General features: G+C 40.7%; 1 protein-coding gene across 16 annotated transcripts in view; it reads right to left on the bottom strand.

Annotated features, from left to right (window-relative positions):
- Positions 1–13847, bottom strand: part of PTPRM (protein tyrosine phosphatase receptor type M) — a 729763-nt gene that overhangs the window by 62955 nt on the left and 652961 nt on the right. For all 16 annotated transcript variants that reach the window (XM_038390871.2, XM_038390872.2, XM_038390875.2 and 13 more), the window contains one exon: positions 11737–11773. In XM_038390871.2, the coding sequence (XP_038246799.1) occupies positions 11737–11773 (37 nt within the window). The remainder of the gene's footprint in view (positions 1–11736; positions 11774–13847) is intronic.

The following is a 13847-nucleotide window of genomic DNA, read 5'->3' as shown; positions in this document are numbered from 1 at the left end:
TCACAACATGCCAACTCCCTAGCCATTTATGGCAATATCAGCCATCCCTGGCCCACATTAATATTTCCATCAAGTTCACACACAAGTCATAGCTGCACTTAGATATATTATTAAATCCAAGCTCAGCCTTGCTTGTGCACTTTTGGCAGGTGCTATTTAATTCAATACCGGCTCTATTTGTTCTGTACCAACAAAATAAAATGGAAATGTCATAGGATTTTCCAAAGAACCAATTGCTGTTCTCTGTAATATCTTTTGACTATTCAGAAACACTGTACTGTGGGAACATAGCGAAAGCCAACAATATCAGTGGTCTAGCTAATCCAGAGCTGCTGTCTCTGACAGTGGGCAATGCTGAATGCAGGGTGAAGGCATAAAAGCTTTGTACATAATATACCTGGCCAGTTGTGCTGAATTAAACCACGAAAGGAAGTTTCCAGCTTCTGACCTTAGCTGGCGATTGATTTAAGCCTTTGCAAATTTATCCTGGCTAGTATAACTGCAGAATCTCTACTTATTCATATAATAAATGTTCAGTCCTTTTTGGACTCTTACTAATCTATTTGTCTCAATTATAGTAATTCACAGAAGAAAAAGTATTGTGTTCTGGGTAATTTACTGATCATCCACATATTCCAAATGGTCAAGTCTGAGAACAAGAAGATTCTGAAAGACAAGGAATTTATTTTCTAAAGAAGATGTTGCACACAACATGTATGTAGCTTGAGAGTAAATGATTTGTTGGATTGGGGAATTAGTACCATCATGTAATTGGGACGCATCGATATTAACAATGGATGTGAGCTTTTTAGGTCATTTTGTCCCCTCTGACAGTGAGGGATTTGTTGGGGAATGGACAATACAACTTATTCTAAGAGTTTTCTTTTCTTTTCTTTTTTTGTTTTAACGTATGTATTAACTTAACAGGTTGAACCAAGCATAAGCATTAGGGGATAATTATAAAATTACTATTCTTTAACTCAACAATATGATTTCATTCTGGCTACTTGTTTCTTACATTTTTTCCAAAATTTTGTCCAAAAGAACACACTGTGAATGGATGTAGTCAAAATCTGTGTGTTATGTGTTCAGGTGGCTTGTTTCTTAAACTCGTGCTGTTTAAATAAGGGGAACCATTCTAATTGGGTAGCCTGGATAGTACTGCATTATACAGAGAATACTAAATGAGCATACCTGCCCAGGAATGAGACTTAGCAGCTGCAGAAGGAATCTCTACAAAGCCTACATCTCAACATGCAACTGCACAGAAGACATAATGCAGATGCATCAGGAAATACAACATTAATCCAATCAGCCTATTCCAAAGCAGTGTTTTGATGTCACCCAAAGTGCTATATCTGACTGTGTTTGTTAGTCTCTAAGATGCCACAAGTACTCCTTTTCTTTTTATATCTGACTGTGGTTATCACAACTTGTGAAGAATGTAATTGCTATGGAAAGATGCAGAATTTAAAAAATAAAATAAAATAAAATAAAAAAAAGATGACATGTTTCAAAGACTCGGATTCAGATTCAGAAAAACTGTTGTATTTGTTGTTGGAAAAGGAAATAGATTTTGTTTTGAACTCAATGAACTTTTGTTTTTCAGGAAATGAGGTGACCAAAGGCCTCCTCACATCAAGTGCCAGGCTTCCTCTAGACTGCTGAAGCCTGGCTGGAAACTAGGATTCAGAGGGGTCCTAGAGAACACAGTGGGGAAGCAGAAGTTTTGAACGTATGATTTCTGCACAAGCGATCTTTCTCTACTCCTTTCTATGACCTAACGCATAATGACTGATAGGCACATTAGAGTACTGCACCAAGAGTTTTCCGTCCCTTCCTTCATCAATCCCAAAATAGGGCAGCATTCTTTAGCCAGGAGGGGAACCAAATAATCTGACAGTTGTTTTTCATGAAACACACTCAGAAAAATCATGGACACATCTATAGTAGTACAAATTCCTAAATTTCCATGCTGTACAATTCTTTCCTGGACAAAATTTTCAGCCAAAAAGAAATACTACAGGATATGCGCTAGTTCACTAGGGATTTGAGAGGCTTCTGAACCAAGAAGTACAGTCTGCCAATGGAAAGGAAGACTTGTGGCACCTTAGAGACTAACAAATTTATTAGAGCATAAGCTTTCGTGAGCTACAGCTCACTTCATCGGATGCATTTGGTGGAAAAAACAGAGGAGAGATTTATATACACACACACAGAGAACATGAAACAATGGGTTTATCATACACACTGTAAGGAGAGTGATCACTTAAGATAAGCCATCACCAACAGCGGGGGGGGGGGGGGGGGGGGGGGAAAGGAGGAAAACCTTTCATGGTGACAAGCAGGTAGGCTAATTCCAGCAGTTAACAAGAATATCAGAGGAACATTGGGGGGTGGGGTGGGAGAGAGAAATACCATGGGGAAATAGTTTTACTTTGTGTAATGACTCATCCATTCCCAGTCTCTATTCAAGCCTAAGTTAATTGTATCCAGTTTGCAAATTAATTCACGGCTGCTACTCTGAAGTCTGCCAATGATTTTGTTTTTTAAAGTTTATTTGGGCCTTGGCTCACAAGACCAACAACATGCTCACTATCTAGATTTCAGGAAGACATAAAAGTAAATTATCTGCCTGTAAAAACTGGCTTATAGTCTCATTTTAAAATATTTTACTTCTCACAAAAATATTTTTCTAGTTTCTGTAACAGCGAATTTTTTTTTCCAGAGCCTTGAATTATCTCCCCTTGTGTAAATGATAGGACAAACCAATCTCATGCTTTCTGCTGAAAAGCTGCTTCCTTCTAGTCAACAGTTAGATCTTGTATATTTCTCTACACAATTCTGGCATGGAGTAAGTTCATATATAAGAATCTTTCTTCAGTATTCTAGGTTGGCTTCACAACAGAGAAATAAAGCCAACATGATGTTGTTGAATCAGGGATCTATAAATATTGCCAGGATACATGTACTCCTCCTATTTCTTATTGTTCTTTACAGGAGGGTCTGCTTTTGTTTTCAATATCACATGAGCCAAACACCAGCAATCAAATAAAAGAAACAGCATGTCTGAGACAGGAAACTCATCCCTCACAAATATATAATCAATTATTAATTTTTAGCACGTTTGTAACTTGTTCAAATCACTTTTTAAAAGATTTTTTAAGTCTCCACAATAGCTCTAAAAGGTGATCACAGAAGTATTATTATCCACATTTTACATATGCTTGGGGGCGCTAAAGTTTCTGATCTACCTAGGGATGGATTCCCGGGCTACTGCCCCTCCCCCCCGCTAATAATCCATTCTGACCACACATACTGAGCTGAGGAAAGGCACTGGTGGTTTCTGTAGGCTGGTAGACTTAATCGTCAGCCAGGGGCAATCAATCGACCATGCCCAGTTCTGTTTGTAGCCTTTATCTCAGGGCTCTGTATATTTTTCAACAGATAAACAAAAAGAAATGTAGAACAACAACAAAAAGCAACAGTCCTGTTCTCAACTGAGTTTGAGGGGCCCTTTGGTTTCCAGTAGCTGAATGATCTTGGACTTTTCCAAGCTAGGATTACCAACTTTGACTGAAGCTATTGCGGGAGATTTTTTCCCCCAACACGATGTAATGTAATTTTCTTTAAATATCCTATTAAAATCTCCTAGATTGCTTTCAATGACCACCAGGAGATCAGTGCCGATCCAGGAGACTCCAGGCCAGTCCTGGAGGATTGGCAACCCTATTCCCAGCCAAGGAGGGTCCCACAGGGCCTGGCTTTTCTCTTGTAGTCTTCTGTTGCAGCCACAGGAAGGTGCACTTCCCACACTCTCCTAGTCCCAGGCTCCCTCGTGGTGCTGGGGCCCTCATTTATATCCCTCAGCTGGAAAGCATCAGACTCAATCCATCACTAGATGCTGTTCAGCAGGGTCAGCTGGTTCACAGAACCTGCCTGCTGGGCTTCTCTCCAGAACAGGGCTGGCTGCCCCCTAACTCTTAAAGGGGCAGATCACCCTGTCACAGTCTCCTCATGGTTTGTCAGAGGTTCTACATTTAGGGCTTCTGCAACTGAGAGGAAGAAGGGGGGAAGCATTTGATCCTTTAGAGTGTGTACAAAACAATCACACTAGATTATTAGCACTAGGACTAGACTAATCAGGAAACCATTAAAATACCAACAGCTCTCACACAGTTATTACTGTTATCCCTGATTTTAAGTATAGAATGGGAAAAACTCTGCAACTCTCAGATACCACTGTCTGGTAACTGTTGACAAATGTTGACTTGTTAATGGCTACCATGTTTACAATACACAGTAGGAATTTCCCCTTTTCAGTGATATAAAGAGGAAGAGCTATCCAATAGTGGAGTGCGCAGTGATCGGAGGGTCGGACTGCAGGCAGAGGACTGCCTCCATGAGGATAATTCTGAGTCTCTGCTTTCAATCCTTAAGAGTCCTCGGCTGAAACCCCTTACAAATGTGGCACTTGTCCTTTTGGTGACTCTCACCAAGGCACTTTAAACAAGAAGTGTGCAGGTCACTGTTTGACATCAATTTACCGCAAACTTCACACGCTTTGAACCCTGGCAACTGAGGCATGCCCCTGTGCTGGGGAATGAAATGGGGGCGGGGAGCACACCCATAATGGAAACTTAGAGAAACAGCTTCTAACACTACTACTACTAACCAAAAAACGAAGAAAACTAACTATATACAAGTTTCAGAGTAGCAGCCATGTTAGTCTGTATTCGCAAAAAGAAAAGGAGTACTTGTGGCACCTTAGAGACTAACAAATTTATTAGAGCATAAGCTTTCGTGAGCTACAGCTCACTTCATCGGATGCATCCGATGAAGTGAGCTGTAGCTCACGAAAGCTTATGCTCTAATAAATTTGTTAGTCTCTAAGGTGCCACAAGTACTCCTTTTCTTTTAACTATATACAAATCACAGTGGGACACTGCTAAAGGTGCTTGCAGAAGCAAGAGAGAGGGAAGTTCCAGCTAGCTGTCACCAGCGGTAAGAAGGAACCGAGGAGTGCGGGGGGTCAGATTGGCTGGGCCCCATAAAGGCTTGACTCCAGGGGGCGCCAATGCCAACTCTATGGATTCTGCTAGGGGGAAGAATCTTCCGACTGTTGTGCATGTGACGCGTGTGCACCTGACTGAAATTGACATGAATGAGCACTCAAAGAAGAACTATACTAACATGAACGTGGCATTCAGAATGTAATACTAGTGCTTTAGCTGAAGAAACATTATAAAACCTTTGCTAGAGACTTGTTAGAAACAGCTTTGTCAATAGGTTTCAGAGTAGCAGCTGTGTTAGTCTGTAGTCGCAAAAAGAACAGGAGTACTTGTGGCACCTTAGAGACTAACAAATTTATCTGAGCATAAGCTTTCGTGAGCTACAGCTCACTTCATCAGATGCATCCAGTGGAAAATACAGTGGGGAGATTTTATATACACAGAGAACATGAAACAAAGGGTGTTACTATACACACTGTTACCAGAGTGATCACTTAAGGTGAGCTATTATCAGCCGGGGGGGGGGGGGGAGAAAACCTTTTGACGTGATAATCAAAGTGGGTCATTTCCAGCTGTTGACAAGACCGTCTGAGGAACAGTGGGGGGTGGGGAAATAAACATGGGGAAATAGTTTTATTTTGTGTAATGACCCATCCACTCCCAATCTCTATTGAAGCCTAAATTAATTGTATCCAGTTTGCAAATTAATTCCAATTCAGCAGTCTCTCGTTGGAGTCTGTTTTTGAAGTTTTTTTGTTGAAGGATAGCCACCCTCAGGTCTGTAATCGAGTGACCAGAGAGATTGAAGTGTTCTCCTACTGGTTTTTGAATGTTACAATTCTTGACGTCTGATTTCTGTCCATTTATTCTTTTACGTAGAGACTGTCCAGTTTGACCAATGTACATGGCAGAGGGGCATTGCTGGCACATGATGGCATATATCACATTGGTAAATGTGCAGGTGAAGAAGCCTCTGATAGTGTGGCTGATGTGATTAGACCCTATGATGGTGTCCCCTGAATAGATATGTGGACACAGTTGGCAACAGGCTTTATTGCAAGGATAGATTCCTGGGTTAGTGGTTCTGTTGTGTGGTGTGTGGTTGCTGGTGAGTATTATGGAACTCCCAGCTCTGTTAAAACCAGATTGGTAGCCTATTATGAACTGATTAAATTTTCCACTGAATGCATCCGATGAAGTGAGCTGTAGCTCACGAAAGCTTATGCTCAAATAAATTTGTTAGTCTCTAAGGTGCCACAAGTACTCCTTTTCTTTTTGCGAAGACAGAATATAAACGCCTCTGGCTATGTCTGAGAGCTAAGCTCAGTTTCATGTTTACAACTGAAAATGACAAAGAGAAACAGAAAATTTAACATATGGAGCCAATGCCTTTTCCCCTCTATATGATTTCTTTTAAGGATTATAATTAATCCAGTGTAAAAACTGAGTTTCAGCATGTTTGCCAACACTGTTAAAAATTAAGACCACACCTTCTGTTGAATTATTTTAAGAAGAGAAAATATCACACTAGGGATTTGAGGTTTTGGCTTGAAGTTAGGATGCTGGAAAACTGGTCCAAATTCATGTGAGAAACAGATTTTAGAGGATCTCATCCATAAAAAAAACCAAAAACAACAAAAAAAAAAACACCACACAAAACAAAACCAAACAGATCCAAACGCAAAACCAATTTGAACTTGTATCAAGTTGATCTCTGTTCTTTTTTACCTTGGTAAGATTTTTTTTACATTACTTTTATTTATTTGTATTGCAGCAGTGCCTGTGAGCCCCAATCACGGACCAGGACCCACAGCGTGCACTGTGGCACTGCACAATTACAAAGCAAAAAGACAGTTCCTGCCCCAAAGAGATGGCACCCTAAATAGTCATTTCTTCTTTAAATTTTGAAAGACTTGTTTTCGCTGTCTTTGTTCTTCTCACTCTCTAACTGTTTTTCTTTACCACTATATTGGGTGGGATTTGGGTGTGGAAGGGCACTTATAGCTAGTCCGTATTCAAGTTACCATAATTTTCTTTAATAAATTGTATAGTTTTTTTCCACATTCTTGTGTGATTCTCTGCTTTGAAAGCCGATTGAGTAAAGGTCTGATGTTTGGTATCTGTTATTCAAGTACTGCAATGACTGTTAAAACAACATTTAAAATTGCTTCAGAGAGTGACTCAGTAGCAGAATGGTTTGTAGTGAACTCCCAGGAAGGCCCTCCAGTTGCTCCCTTGCTGAAAGCAACTATACTCTGGACTGCAAATAAAATGCCAACCATGGTTGCTGCTGTTTTCATTTTTAGGAGACAATAACTAACAGTAGCATAAATTAAAGGACAAACAGAACTCTCCTGCAGAGCAGTATAAAAAACTAGCCCTAACAACCAACACCAGAAAATATCCTTGTTTCCCTTCCCCAGTCCATCAGTAGGGAAGTTAGGGGCTATTGGTCACTGTGGTTGAGTGGCCGCAGTAGCAAGTTTAAATGGCCTCCCCTGGTTCCCTAAGACATTAAGGCCAGTGGCGATCTGTTTTGGGTGGAGTCAAGTTGATGTACCGTCCCAATGATTTCACACCCTGGAGACTGCAATGAAGGAGCAGAACATTTGGAACTAGCGATAGTGGGTTTGGGGGTGGGGAAGAGTTGAAATAGCCTCCCTTTGGTAAGACCAAGGGCTAGGGGCTGGGGGCTGCAGAGATTGGGCTGCTCAAGTGGCAGCAGCAGTCAGGGGAAGCAAGCACTCTTATTTGGAGGTGACTGGCTATGATCTTCATCTGTCTCAATAGTATGCCATTAAAAAGGTACACATTTCTTTCTAAATCCAATACATGGGAAATGAAACCTTTTGTCCTAGCTGGTGCTCTGAAAAGAGCATGTACACCTTAAAATAAATGTAGTACTCAGATGTAACTCACACTCTTTCAAATCCATAGGAAAGTACAAGAAGCTCTACTGTAGTACAAAAAGAAAAGGAGTACTTGTGGCACCTTAGAGACTAACAAATTTATTAGAGCATAAGCTTTCGTGAGCTACAGCTCACTTCATCGGATGCATTGGGTGGAAAAAACAGAGGAGAGATTTATATACACACACACAGAGAACATGAAACAATGGGTTTATCATACACACTATAAGGAGAAGTGGACTGTAAGGAGAGTGATCACTTAAGATAAGCCATCACCAGCAGCAGGGGGGGGAAAGGAGGAAAACCTTTCATGGTGACACGCAAGGTAGGCTAATTCCAGCAGTTAACAAGAATATCAGAGGAACAGTTGGGGGTGGGGTGGGGGGGGGAGAAATACCATGGGGAAATAGTTTTACTTTGTGTAATGACTCATCCATTCCCAGTCTCTATTCAAGCCTAAGTTAATTGTATCCAGTTTGCAAATTAATTCCAATTCAGCAGTCTCTCGTTGAGTCTGGTTTTGAAGCTTTTTTGTTGAAGGATAGCCACTCTTAGGTCTGTAATCGAGTGACCAGAGAGATTGAAGTGTTCTCCAACTGGTTTTTGAATGTTATAATTCTTGACGTCTGATTTGTGTTCATTCATTCTTTTACGTAGAGACTGTCCAGTTTGGCCAATGTACATGGCAGAGAGGCATTGCTGGCACATGATGGCATATATCACATTGGTAGATGCGCAGGTGAACGAGCCTCTGATAGTGTGGCTGATGTGATTAGGCCCTATGATGGTATCCCCTGAATAGATATGTGGACAGAGTTGGCAACAGGCTTTGTTGCAAGGATAGGTTCCTGGGTTAGTACAGTTACTGTAGTACAGTGGTTCTCAACCAGAGGTCCGGAGCCCACTGGCAGGCAGCAAGCAGGTTTCAGGGAGTCCACCAAAATAAGCTAGAGAGCAGGGCCAGCATTAGACTCACTGAGGCCCGGGACTGAAGCCAAAGCCCGAGCCCATCGTCCTGGACTGAAACCGAAGCCCAAGCAATGAAGTTTTGCAGGGCCTCCTGTGGCAGGGACCCCAGGCAATTGCCCTGCTTGCTACCCCCGATGCCAGCCCTGGCTTTTAATCTACTGGGTATGCAGAGCTGTATAAGACTTAACATGGGGAGACATCCCTTTCAGTTGTGGAAGAGTAATTAAGTTTTCATATGTATTTCAATGCTTTTTTCTGAGCAATGGTAGCAGAGACTGTCAAGCCATGACAATTAATCAACCATAGACTTAACTTTCTCGGTTTGATCTTGGCCAAAAGTGAAATAAGAACTGTGTCAAAATGGGCAAGTCATGTCTATGAAAACAGTTAACCAGAGACAATTTTTTTGTACATTAACAAAAAGAATGGTCAGATTTTAACAAGCAAACATGTAAACGATAATCTAAAAAACCATCTGACTTTCAGGTTTTAGAGTAGCAGCCATGTTAGCCTGTATCCACAAAAAGAAAAGGAGCACTTGTGGCACCTTAGAGACTAACAAATTTATTTGAGCGTAAGCTTTCGTGAGCTACAGCTCACTTCATCGGATGAATGCAGTGGAAAATACAGTGGGGAGATTTTATATACACAGAGAATATGAAACAATGGGTGTTACCATACAGACTGTAACAAGAGTGATCAGGAAAGGTGAGCTGTTACCTGCAGGAGAGTGGGTGTGTGTGTGAACCTTTTGTAGTGATAATCAAGGTGGGCCATTTCCAGCAGTTGACAAGAACGTGTGAGGAACAGTGGGGGGAAATAAACAAGGGGAAATAGTTTTACTTTGTGTATGACACATCCACTCCCAGTCTTTATTCAAGCCTAAGTTAATTGTATTCAGTTTGCAAATTAATTCCAATTCAGCAGTCTCTCGTTGGAGTCTGGTTTTGAAGTTTTTTTGTTGAAGAATTGCCACTTTTAGGGCTGTAATCAAGTGACCAAAGAGATTGAAGTGTTCTCCGACTGGTTTTTGAATGTTATAATTCTTGACGTCCGATTAGTGTCCATTTATTCTTTTACGTAGAGACTGTCCAGTTTGACCAATGTACATGGCAGAGGGGCACTGCTGGCACATGATGGCATATATCACATTGGTACATGCGCAGGTGAACGAGCCTCTGATAGTGTGGCTGATGTGATTAGGCCCTATGATGGTGTCCCCTGAATAGATGTTTGGACACAGTTGGCAACGGACTTTGTTGCAAGGAGAGGTTCCTGGGTTAGTGGTTCTGTTGTGTGGTTGCTGGTGAGTATTTGCTTCAGGTTGGGGGCTGTCTGTAAGCAAGGACTGGCCTGTCTCCCAAGATCTGTGAGAGTGATGGGTCATCTTTCAGGATAGGTTGTAGATCCTAGATGATGTGTTGGAGAGGTTTTAGTTGGGGGCTGAAGGTGATGGCTAGTGGCGTTCTGTTATTTTCTTTGTTGGGCCTGTCCTGTAGTAGGTGACTTCTGGGTACTCTTCTGGTTCTGTCAATCTACAATACCCACCAGCTGAAGTGAGGAAACGGATTGACAGAGCCAGAAGAGTACCCAGAAGTCACCTACTACAGAACACGCCCAACAAAGAAAACAACAGAATGCCATCATAGGGCCTAATCACATCAGCCACACTATCAGAGGCTTGTTCACCTGCGCATCTACCAATGTTATATCTGCCATCATGTGCCAGCAATGCCCCTCTGCCATGTACATTGGCCATACTGGAGAGTAAAAGAATAAATGGACACAAATCAGACGTCAAGAATTATAACATTCAAAAACCAGTCGGAGAACACTTCAATCTCTTTGGTCACTCGATTACAGCCCTAAAAGTGGCAATTCTTCAACAAAAACCTTTAAGAACAGACTCCAACAAGAGACTGCTGAATTGGAATTAATTTGCAAACTGGATACAATTAACTTAGGCTTGAATAAAGACTGGGAGTGGATGTGTCATACAGAAAGTAAAACTATTTCCCCTTGTTTATTTCCCCCCCCAACAGTTCCTCACACTTTCTTGTCAACTGCTGGAAATGGCCCACCTTGATTATCACTAAAAAAGGTTCACCCCCCTCCCCCTTGCTGGTAATAGCTCACCTTTCCTGATCACTCTTGTTACAGTCTGTATGGTAACACCCATTGTTTCATAGTCTCTGTGTATATAAAATCTCCCCACTGTATTATCCACGGTATGCATCCAATGAAGTGAGCTGTAGCTCATGAAAGCGTATGCTTAAATAAATTTGTTAGTCTCTAAGATGCCACAAGTACTCCTTTTCTTTTATCTGACTTTCAGAAATTCAGTTTTCTTTTCAAAATGTTGCAAGTCTAGCGCGTCTTTAGGCCCTGTATTAAAATTTGCTGGGTAAAATTTTCCAAACACCTAATTAATTTAGAAGCCTAAGTTCCATTGACTTTCAATAGGACATAGAGGCCCAATCCTAAAAGATATTTAGGCACCTAACTCCGATAGGAGGTTCCTATGTCACGTAAGCACTTTTGAAATTTTTGCCTGTCATCTTTTTCACTACTTATTTGTCCTTTAGCAAGTCCCACTGAGTAACATAAGCCAAAAGTAAGGGTAGATTTTTTTTTTCTACACAACACTATTGAACCCAAAGGTAAAGACAACTCAACGCTAAGCTCTTGGAATTTGGAGAGTTTGAATTAAAGCTGCTTGCCGTATCTGGGTTCATAGAGTAATTTTGTATTTATGTGGCAAAATATGTATTACAGATAATACATAATGTTTATAGTTTTTTTGCTCATACAACCAGCAAGAAATATATAAAGTGAGATTAGCTTACCTTGAGTAGCAATGTAGTGATTTGGCCTGTGATAACCCTAAAAAAATGGAAAAAAGTTTTGAGTCGATTTGCAATGCAATGCACCATCATGTGCTGGTATGATTGTCACGTCATAGAGACTAGTGTTCATAACTCTATTGAATATCACAACAACAAAAAGTTACATATTAGGAGCAAATTCTGGCCTTTCCAATGAGAGGCATATTGCGGGGACACAAGAAGCAACTATGTTGTCTGGACTGGAGGGTCCCATAGTTATTGGCTTGCACAGTGCCTGGGTAGGGGACAGACTTAATATATTCTGGAAGTTCCTTACTGGCTTCTCTGAAAAGGAACAACATAAACTTAGGTGCACTTGGTAGTCTGGACACATCACCAAGTCCTCGAGCTGTGAAGTGCTGCTGAGTGTAATGCTAGTCCCCTGCTTAGCAGCTAAGAGAACACTAGATTTATAGTCAGCATGGATGCTGCATGTGTACGCTAGGGAGGGAAGAGGTTCTCTGTGCCCTCTGGTCTGCTCACAAATTATGTCTGAACAGAAAAAGGGTAAAATGTATGAAAAAATGTCTTAGTGTAATAGTTTGTCCAGCTCTAAATAGGAATTACACTGACAAGTAATTCTTGGTTTCTTTCTGTGAAGGCAAGAGAAACTTAATCATATGCTGGCTCAGCAAACACCACTAACAACTTTTGCATTCTTTATAATAAAGAATATTGGCTCGATAGGATGCAAACTAGAAACAGAATTTGTATAGTATTTTTGTTTCTGATGCTACAGGATTATTGCACAGGATTTAACTCATGTAACAGTACATCATTATAGACAGTTATATCAACATTAATACCAAAAGCTTTAAATAATGGCTAGGTTATGACGCCAACTAACAAAAGGAAGAAATATAAAGTTGTAGCTCACACTCCATATCAACTTGCCAGTGTAGAGTGTGTTAAGGGTAAGGAGTGAAGCGAGGCACAAAGACTGAAGTAATCTGAAGAATCCTGGTGAACAGAAAATGTTATAAGAATGACTGAAGTGGTTCCTTTATATGCCATTCTGAGGCAAACTTTGAGTGCCTAAGGATTGAGACTTATTTGTATGATGTGGATAGAGTTGGCATTTCTCTATCCAAGCATCATCTACTAGCTGTGGGGTTGGATTCATTCAGACTACCAACAAAACAGGCATTGGGAGATTTAGTTCAAGGGAATGTCTCACTGTACAAACAAAGCCTTTTCCATGCCAATGCCTATGAAGCTGCCATTCCCATTGTAACTCCATTGTTCTGATATGACATCTATTACAATCTGCCTGCATGAGACAGCCTGCGCGTCTGCATCTGTGAAACTAAGGACAGACGAATTGCCATTTACAATCGAATCTTGAATACCTTCTTGCTAATAAACAACCACAGTGTCTCCCTGTTTATGATCACTTTGTCTACTGATTTCTGATGATCCAAAGAAACTTGGATGCTTTGTACTACAGCTGTCTTCTAAGGAACGGGAAGCTTTATGCCCTTACAACCCTCACCAGCAGTGTCTTCTATGCTCACACAGCTGTCCCACTAAATCCATTCTGCTTTTTTTTTTCCCAGGCACAGGAAGACATGATATGAAGCCATTATATCAGGGTCTTGAACAAGAACATGTGATCCAAACCCTCGTCCCCCTCATTTTATGGATGTTCAGATCTGGATCCAAAGCATAATCTGAATTATACATAAGCAACTAAACTCTGAACCTGCAGTCTGAACAACCCTGAACCTTGGAAAAGTTTGAATTTAAATCCCAATCCAAGCCCTCAATTTGGGTCCAGCTGTACATTTTATTACACAAATTTCTGTCTACAATTTTATTACTCTTTTAAATGGAAATGTTTCTGTTTTTATCTTTACCTCATGGTTAAAGAGTTAGTTTCTGAAACTGTAAAGAATGGGGTAGAAATATAATCCTAACTTGACTGCCTTTGAAACATACTACTAACTATCATTAGAAAGAGATAACCCAAAGATTGTTATATAAGAATAAGGATGACTTTGGTTGCTCTATATTGTATGAGAAAAAAAAAATCTACTAAATTCCCTTGTCAGACCTGGTGGACACGTGTGAAC

This window comes from Dermochelys coriacea, chromosome 2, assembly GCF_009764565.3.
Source record: "Dermochelys coriacea isolate rDerCor1 chromosome 2, rDerCor1.pri.v4, whole genome shotgun sequence".
Lineage (NCBI taxonomy): Eukaryota > Metazoa > Chordata > Testudines > Dermochelyidae > Dermochelys > Dermochelys coriacea.
The sequence above is the reverse complement of the archived record's forward strand: the minus strand, read 5'-3'. Positions and strand labels throughout refer to the sequence as shown.